Consider the following 9527-nt stretch of genomic DNA (forward strand, 5'->3'; position numbering starts at 1 on the left):
TTCAAAGGACATAAAATCCTTAAACAACACTATACAAAATTTTAACCGCTTTTTTTTTACAGGCACAAAACCCCGACACCAAAAATTTGCGTTAACGTAGTTTTTTATTTAAAAAAGAAATAGCAGCAATAACGACTGAACAAAGCAACAGCGGCAAACTAATGATGATCGTAAAAAGGAACACAGTTGGAAAAAAACGTAGAGCACAATTCTTGCGGCAGTCACGGCTTGTGGTCGGGAAGTCGGGGAGTTTGAAGTCAAAAAATAAAAAAATATAATTTGGGAAGACAACACGGGAGAAAACTGATTGCTATGAGACCGTTTTTTCGTCTTGTTTTTTGTTCTTTGGTGATTTTGCGGAGAATGTTACGCTTAGGTGAGCTTCATTGTCTTGTTTTGTGTTCTTTGGTAATTTTGCAGAAATGTTACGCTCTGGTGAGCTTTTTAGTCTTCATTGTTTTGTGATCTTTGGTAACTTTACAGACAATAAAAAGGTGTCGGAAAAATGTAAATATAAGACATTGTATAAACTGTTGCTACCAGGCATAGTGATACTAATAAAAAAAAGCAGCCTCTCTAGTTACCATTACCAGAGAAGCTGTTTTTTATTAATACGACATTGTGCTGTGTTTTTTTTGGGGAAAAAGCGTCAACTGACAAGAACGTTAAGCTGCGGAGGGAAGCCTTATTATTGCGATTTGGAAAAAAAGAAAGACGGCCTATTTGAAGTCGTCGTTAAATTTGATGTGCTGCTTGCTGTCTTTGCTGGTGATCTGGACAGCTTTGATCGCCAGTTTCTGCCTTCCGCGAATCTTCGGTCTCTCGCGGCTACGTTTCAGCTCCCGCGATGCCAACAGACCGTCCCAATATCTTTCCTCGTCGACGCCTGCACGAAAAAGCAAATTCGCTCGATCTATATTTTTAAACGTTAAAGGGGCCGTGCTAAGTTAAAAAAGCTTAACCTTTCCGGTTAGATAGTTTCTTGTTTTATAAAAGCGCACGAAAAGTGGATAAATTTAACAGGTAAATGAAATTAAAAACTTTGAAAACGCAGAGCTTTTACACTAAGGGCATATGAACCCGTTTGAAGTCCTTCTTTCAAAGTTGAAACAATTGAAATTTTTCCTTAAAAAGTAAAAACGCTAAAATTGCCGATATTCGGTTTCGGTTTGATTATTTCGCGCACACAGATATGAAGATACTTACCAGTCAGAAGGCAAATGGAAAAGTTTTGCTCCTCCAGAATAGCACGTTGTGCCGACTCGGCATTTTCGAATCTGCAATTGAATGAAATGAATTTGGTAACGCAAACCTTGCAAAATTAAGAAAGACATTTAACGAGCAAGGTAATTATATTAACTACTAAACAATCTTCATTTAATAAAACACGCACTAAGCTTCGAAAGGTTAAAATGAGAACACTATTCAATGAAAACCTAATGGAAATTTATCTGAAATGGGCTTAAATGCTTAACGTGTAGGTAGGGTCAGACGATTTCGTATCTTATGACTATTTTTTGGGGCTCATTCTGATGGTAATGCACTAGAAACCTCAAGGTGTACTTAAGGTTAAAAAATACTCGAAATCTTGCCTCCAGGGTCGTTTTAACGCTCAGGTGTCTAACGTGAGCTAGGAATCGCATCAACAACAAGTTGCATTTAATTTTGTAATAATCCTAAAGCGTAAGAACCCAGTGCAGTGTTTACAAAAAACAAAACAATACCTCAAATGTCCGCTGTCGCTTCCGTCTTTAACATCGACATAGGCCACTTCGCCGTAGCGCGAAAAGTGTTGTCGTAATGCCTGAAAACCGGGCAACGGCTTCGTTTTCGACTCGGCATCGCTGTTGAGCGTTCGCAGTCGAGTTATAACGCCCGCCTTGAACGCAACAGCAGCTTGAACGCGTTTGCGGCGGGAAACGGTGCCGTTTTTCGTAGGATTTTCCTCGCCTTTCTCTGTCGCTTGGCCGTTGTTCAGGCGAGGATGAAGCGGTTCTTCTTCGTCCATCGAAGAGGCGTGCTCGTCCAGAACTAGGTGGCGCTTTATGAAGGCGGAGCGGGTCTGTGCGTCTGCGGCAGACAAAAACGCCAATGTGTTAGATCCTGTTTTCGCGACTACGGCTGTTTTGCACAAAAGTTATCTTTCATGAACCATAGTTTTTTGATTACCATTCGGATTGACAACGTACAAAGTTTTTTTTCAATTTTTTTTTTCAAAGTGCTGCAGACAGCAGACAAATTGATTAACTGTGCAAAACATTTGTGTATTGTGTACCTTTTATATGCAAGATACTGTATGTAATTTATCAATGTAAATATGCCGAAAGTGCCCCGACTATGTTACGCTTTTTCGCGATGCTATCTTCTGTGCGAACATTCGAACAATATTGGGATTTAAAAGGAGGAAATATGACGATACACTAAAGTAAACGATCGTTAGCTACCTGAGAACTTTTTAATAATTTGTTTTCCCTTTTTGCCATTTTATTTAATAATAGTGGAAAAAAATGTAGCAGACAAAAAATCGCCAATGTGTTGTGGATTTTGTATTAGAGACTACGACTGTTTTGCACAAAAGTCGCCGGTACCAAGCTTTCGTTGTCTTGGTTAACAATGCCATTAGGGTGGACAGCGTACTTTAAAATAAACATGAACGTTCTAAATCTTTAAGGTGAAAACGGCCGGCGTAGAAATCGAGTTATTATCTAAAATTAATCGTTTAATGTGCTATATTTGTTCTCCATTTAGGAATACGTTTTGCCAAACAGCTACGATGGCAGGGTCATTAGCCAATAGTTCTTTAAAGGTTTCTAAATCAAGGACTTAAATTCAGGGTCTCTTATAATATTTGATATCCGTAAGCAATCCTAAAGGCATCTAAAGGTCAGTACGACTTACATCGAAAACTGTCTTGTGGTATTTGGCATGTCAAAAAAGCCGTTGAGTTCAGTCAATCCAAACCGTTATATATTAAATCAAGTATCACTTGGGAAAACAAATTTAAACATTATGAAGCTGTAAGGCAGGGATGTCCAACCTGCGGCCCGTCTGAAATTTTTATGCGGCCCGCTGGTCGGTTTCACTCCCAAGTAGTATTTTAAACGTTCAATATTAGCCTAATTAAAATGTACCAGTCAGCTTTTAGGGGCGCACTAATAGTATAGTATGGGAAAAAAAATATATATATATAATTCTAAAAGCCCGTTATAACTCTAAAGAGCAATACTTAATCTTGAAACTTAATAGGTTCTGCGGCCCATTAAATTATTTCAAGTGTCAATGCGGCCCACTATAATAAAATGTTGGACATCCCTGCTGGAAGGTAATAGGTGATTAAAAGGAATAGATGTAGCATACCAGACGAGGCAGTGTTTTGTAAAATGCTCTTCAGCTTTCCCATTTCGTCTCTTTGCTGTCGAAGGTAGTCCTTCTTCATCTCTAGCCAGGCCAACTGCAACAACAAGAGAGTTAAAAACCACACGAAAACCCAAAGAAGCGTTTCACTTTTCAATCTCTTGGATTCAATACAAGACGACCCATACCAATCGCATAGCGAACGGACACTTTTTACTGCGAAAATTAACGCCAATTCTTCCGCCCTGTAGGCCAGAAAAGAAAGAAACACAGGTTCCGCATGCTAAAAGGCGTCAGGTTTCCAAAAAGGTAAATAGAAAAGGTTTAAGCGTTTTCTTAAAGTGCTCACTGTTCTGATTTCTATCAGTCAAAATCAATTGTTAATTCGCAAGGGGCTCGCTTTTAAATAAACAATTTTAACAGTATGGACTAGGAAAGATATATGGCCTAAATTTACATCATAATTCAAAATTCTAAGGTAAGGCCCGCACAACACCTGAAACAATTTTTTTTTACTGACCAAATAAAAAAAACGTTATTGTAGCCATGGTAACGTGATTACGTGACGATATAGTCGAATCAGTGATATTTCAAACTAAAAAATGAATCAGTTCCTTAACGGTCCCTTTCCTTAAGTGAACGTAAAGCACTTTAAATAAATTATTGAAATCATGTTAATGTAATACGCATGCTTTTCTTGTTTCACATAGAAGAATTTACTGAACCGACAAATGGTTTAACAGTTATTTATCGTGGGTCGCATTTAAAGCTTAAGCCGGATATTGTAATGTACAATTGTACATGCTTGGTTTAAGCTATTCAAAATTGCGATGTCCGTGTTTGATAAGAACCAGTCTTTACAAGTAAACGTAAATCACTTTTACTTAGTTATAGAGATAATAAAATACACAAGCTTTTTTGTGCTGGGCCGCATTTAAATGGGCACATTTAAAGCCGAAGCCGTTTATTGTAATGTAGGCTACAGGCCTGTCCGTGTTCGATAAAAACCAGTAGCTTTCCAGGTTAAAATCCATTGGGAACCTTGGTCATGGCTTTTATCACGGATACAACAGACAAATTGTAGAATTTTATTTAACTTGATTTTCGTTTAACAAAGGAAATATAAAGAACTATAAACTATGCAATAAAACTGCATGTCGCACAGTTTAAACAATTGGTTCTAAATTGCTATTTTTAACCAAAGTGGAAATATTACGGCATACCAGTTCTAACAAGAGAGGGCTGATGATATTTCGTCGCACTTAAAGCAGACGATGACAAACCACACACACGCAAAAAACAACGAGCTATATCGACCGACCTTGGTCATGGCTTTCAGCACGGGCGGTTCCTGTCGCGTCTTTCCCTTGGGCCGTTTCTCCTTGCGCCTTCGTCTCTTACGCGGCACCGCTACCACAGTGGAAAGCATCTTAGGCTTGCCGCGAAGCGACGTGAAATCGGGGTAGGAGGCGCATTTACCCAGACCGACCATGTCTGACCCCACGCCGACGCCCTCCTGTTTAATTTGCGCCATTCGCCGCGCCTGGGCGATGTACATAGCGACGTCCAGCGAAGCCGGCTCTTCGCTACCGTTAGTCGGTGGTTCTTTGACGGCGGCGTCGGCGGCGTCGCTTTCGTCGGCCGAGTTTTCGCGTATCGTCGTTCGGCGGACTTTGCTCGGAACCTTGTCCGTGTTGTTTGGTGCCGAGGCCGGTTCGCTGGCGCAGCGCTTGCGCCGTCGGTTGCGCGAAAGACCGTTGAGTGAGAGGCCGCTGCTACCTTCTGTAGGAGCGTGAGTCTTGCCGCTCGGTTTTAGGGCGGCTTTGCCATCGTTGATTTCTGCGCTGAAATTGTTGTTGGTGCGTGGCTCTTTCGACGGCGTTTTTTCTTTGACAGAACAAAAAGTAAGGTGAGGCAACAACGATAAGACTCAAAAAGCAACAATGTCTTATTCAGTAAAATCTCTAATAAAGCCAATATCCACAACAGAATATGAACCTAATCGTCTGTTTTGGCGCAGGATTTTTTGAGCGTTTTGGGTTATTGGTGGGTATTAGGTGGGGTTTGAAAATGGGTTAGGGTTAAAATTATTGGGGGGGGGTAAGTGAATTTGTGGTTGGGATGTAGGGTTAGGTAAAGTGTTGACAGGTCTGAGGTATTCGTACTATTTTGGTCTTATTTGAACTGTGTTTTATTGCGACGTTGGCGTAATTTAGGTCACGCAACAACGAATAGGTTTTGTGGTCTGATTTTCTGTGAAATGTTTACCCTAATAGTTAAGTAAATGCGATTCAAACATTCAAAGTACTGGGTAGCACTAAGATTTGAAATCAAGTGGGAAGGCATTGTTTTCTTTTTAAAGCAACTTTTATTTACCAAGGCTATAAATTTAGTTAAAGCACAATGCTGTGGATGTGGTTATATACTTTCGGCCAGCTAAAGATAATATCTGTTTAGCATAGATTGTTTAAGTAATACAAAAGTGCAGCTTTGAAAATATTAGGAAAGCCACTCATTGTCTTATTCACATTGTGTCTGAAATTGTGACATCCTATAAAGTAGGTATTGTCTCATCTTTTAGTCATGCAAACATTGCCAATTTAGAACAAACTACATTTTTGATTGAAGATACCATATAAACATAGAACTCACTTTCTTTTATAATGTTTTGTGCTGAATGGTTGGCTGTACTTTGCAAAAGCGGAGGATTGTTATTGTGCGGCTGCTTAGAAGAAACTGATTGGCTTGCTTTTTTCTGCAAAGAAAATCAAGTTGGAGACACAAAATCCTAAACTCTTAAACATTGTATTATTTTGAATAGCCTTGCATTTCACTTCGTTATAAAGTGGGTAGTAACAATACAAAGTGCTGCGGAAATAAATCAATTTCACAGAACACAGTGTGTAGCTATTTTAACAGACAAACTGATCCAAGTGCACTTAAGTAGCATTTAACTCCCATCATAAATAGTTCTAACATGTATTGTAGGCTTGTAGCATCATAAATAACAATGTATATGACAAAATATTGCTCACACCATACAAAGCAAAACATAATATAAAGTAAGACTTTAACAAGTCATATTTCTATAATCGTGTTACTACCTTTTTATCTGATGCATTAAACTTCTGATGCAATCTCGTTAAATAGGTTTCAGTCCTGTTGGGGAAAAATCTTTCGGGTGGAGAATTTAAGATGTCGCAGGCTCTGTACGCCTCATCCGCTTGTGAAAACTCAATGAATGCAAAACCTTTAATAAGGCCTAGAAAAACAATTGATTGTTGTTCAACACTAAACAAATACCAAATCAATATACAAATTTCAAGTTGACCAACAAAGGAAAAAAATCCAAACTTTAACTTATATTTTTCTTGTTTAACCTGAATTTTTGAATCTTGGCAAGTGGATATGCTTCGTTTGACCGAGCTTGGAACAAATTTGCTTCAACCAGCCAATGGTTGCATCACTCGGAAGCCCTTCCTTTAGTTCAAAAAGGTAAAAAAATAATAATAAGTCGAAGACTTCGTAAGATAAAACACCAAAGAGAATAATAAACAGACTGTTGCTGATAAAAATAAGAAAATGATTTTTTAATTACAACATGTTTTTCAATTGTCTGTTTTATTTAATTTATATCAATGCTTCTTAATGATGTGCCAAGCAATTCTTAAGAAGGGCAAAAGCTATGCAACAATATTTAACGTTTGTTTCTAGGGATTTCAGTGGTTGCTTGTCCAAAAAAATATATTTTGCCTAATATGGTATTTGTTAGTGGAAAACTTTTTTGCACTTTAGGCTTATTTTTCTTAGAGGTCTTTTCTGTTTGGTAAACACTTTTTAGCTCAAAGTCTCTGTGTATATTCTATCGTTTTGTGCTTGTTAAAAATACACACATTATCGAACATTAAGTAAAATTTAAATTTAAGTGCGTGTAACATCTACGGATTGTATATGTTTTTTTTTGCAATAGAAAAGGTCAAGATCCATTAATTTAGATTATCTGGTGCAATGATCAAATATGAAATAGGAATGCACTTTTCAATTTTCTTACAACATAAATTGTGCTTTGATCCAAGTTGGTTGGAATCCTGACGGTGAATTTTCTCCGGATGCAATTCTCTTCTTGATTAAGCTGAAAAACAAACTCAGCACGGTTACAACCATTAAACCTTATTTGCAAAGCAAAATTTATTTTCATTGAAAGCAAACTGAGCTAAAAGCACATAAAAATGCAATCAATCTTAAGCTTAATCAATCAATTCATTGATTATTTTCAAGTAAAATGTAAGGAAATGGATTTAAAACATTAACAGCTTGAGAAAAACATCGACACTGAAAATGTTATCTTTGTTTATTTGAAAAAAACTCTGTTTGATTATCATGGAAAAACAGTTTTCAATCATAATGATAAAAAACTTAAAAAAAAACTAAATCTTACTTCAAGAAAGCTTGAGGTCTTTATAGCTCTTGCAATAATTTTCTTGTCAGCACCAAGTTCTTTAATAGTATTAAATGATTCCAGCACAGATATAGACACATCTACAACATATTCAAGTCAGTAAGTGGCTCCGTCACTTTACTATTATAGTTGAAATGTACACATGTTTCAAATTCATGCAAATGCTGGTGCTTTTTAAAAAATCCGTTTTCCCTTTTAAATCACAAACTAAATGTTTGTTTAATGTTGACTTACAGTTGGTGCCAAGAGGCCCGGTTTTGTCCAGTAAGTACTTGTCCTTCACCAAGTTTCTTTCCCCAAAGAAGAATTCAACCTGATAACATGAAAAGACTATGATTGTAAAAAACAAAAAGTTATAACGCTCTCACTGCAGCTTTATGGTAAACAATCTGGAATTTAAGGTAAGTACAGGACAGTCTAAATTTCCTTCACTTTAGACTGAGATGGGCCATAATTTGGTGAGTCCTGAGTTACAACGGCACAAATTTTAAAAATAACCTTATTATAGCTCAATATGAAGTTGCCTATACTAATAGAGTGTAACAGGCACTTGCATCATGGCTCTTTCTCGAATCACTTTCCTCTGAGCCTATGTAGCTCAATTGGTAGAGCGGCGGTGTATAGCAGGAGTTCAAACCTCAACGCAGACTAGTTGTAGGCTATTTCTAGCCTGCATTAATCAAAAGATTTGGTAAGTCTGTGATGGCTTCCAGTGTACTAATATGGCTCTGTGCAAATGTTATCAGTAATATTATTACATCTGCACAATTTGAAGCCAACACTTCTTCGCTAAGCAATTGCCAAGGTCGCCAATCTTTTAGGGCAACTGACCACCTTTAATTGTTACAATATCACACATATTAGCATCTTTGGTGCTTTAAACATTATTCATGCAATGAAAATAAATATTTTAGAATATACACTATACTTGACAAACCTGATTTTTGACATTTCTTAAAAGATTGGTTATCCGGCGACGTTTGTTTATAGGTGGACCGGATAACTGTGCTTTCGAGTTCTCCTCCAAAGGTGGTTTGCCAGCCATTTAATTTCGTATATTACATTAGCATTCTTACTGAAAAGTAAAAACAATTATTTGGGACACATTTTTTGTCCGGGGCCACTAAAATATTGCCGGCATATGTTTTCTTAAAATGTTCAAAAAGTGTACAACTTACTAAGATATTAAAAAACGACGCTGGTCTAGAATCATACCACAACAAATATTGTTTGAGGTGCGGGTTAGCGTTTGGTTTTGGGTAGGTTAAGCAATATTATTAAATAATAATACTTGAACCCATAGGCGCCAAACTTTCAAAATTCCAGGGCATTATTTTCTAGTCAGTGCAAAAATTGCATATTAATTACATAAAAATATATATCAGCTTTTGCATGTTATCACTTAAACAAACCATTTCGCCTTTTTAAACTTTTTTATAGCGTCTTTAGGCTAAAGAAGTTTCCATTTAAATTGGCAAAACAGAAAATTAATTTCAATTATGTATAATTTAAAAACATAGTTTGGGGATTATATGGTAGTTCATGAAACTAAAACGGTGCTCCAGAAATTTTTTTGCAAACTTATTACTAAATTGGCCGAACCCACGTTCGGCGCCTATGCTCAAACCACCCTCACCCTAAAACCAACCGAACCCCTAACTCAGATAATGTGCGTTGCTTTAATAATAATTGTTTCTACGCTGTGATTCTAGAC

The 9527-nt window shown here is 37.3% G+C and overlaps 1 protein-coding gene across 1 annotated transcript; it reads right to left on the reverse strand.

The window, feature by feature from the left end:
• Positions 1-92: 92 nt before the first annotated feature.
• Positions 93-8888, reverse strand: LOC146157430 (la-related protein 7-like). Its single transcript, XM_083387639.1, has 12 exons — positions 8751-8888; positions 8048-8126; positions 7793-7893; positions 7406-7486; positions 6735-6834; positions 6459-6616; positions 6007-6109; positions 4676-5241; positions 3358-3451; positions 1725-2070; positions 1207-1277; positions 93-886 (listed from the first exon to the last, which is right to left on the reverse strand). The coding sequence occupies exons 1-12, from the start codon at positions 8856-8858 to the stop codon at positions 720-722; spliced, it is 1974 nt and encodes a 657-aa protein (XP_083243765.1). The 5' UTR covers positions 8859-8888; the 3' UTR covers positions 93-719.
• Positions 8889-9527: the final 639 nt, after the last annotated feature.

The sequence above is a fragment of the Ascidiella aspersa genome, chromosome 4, assembly GCF_963924565.1.
Source record: "Ascidiella aspersa chromosome 4, kaAscAspe10.2, whole genome shotgun sequence".
Lineage (NCBI taxonomy): Eukaryota > Metazoa > Chordata > Ascidiacea > Phlebobranchia > Ascidiidae > Ascidiella > Ascidiella aspersa.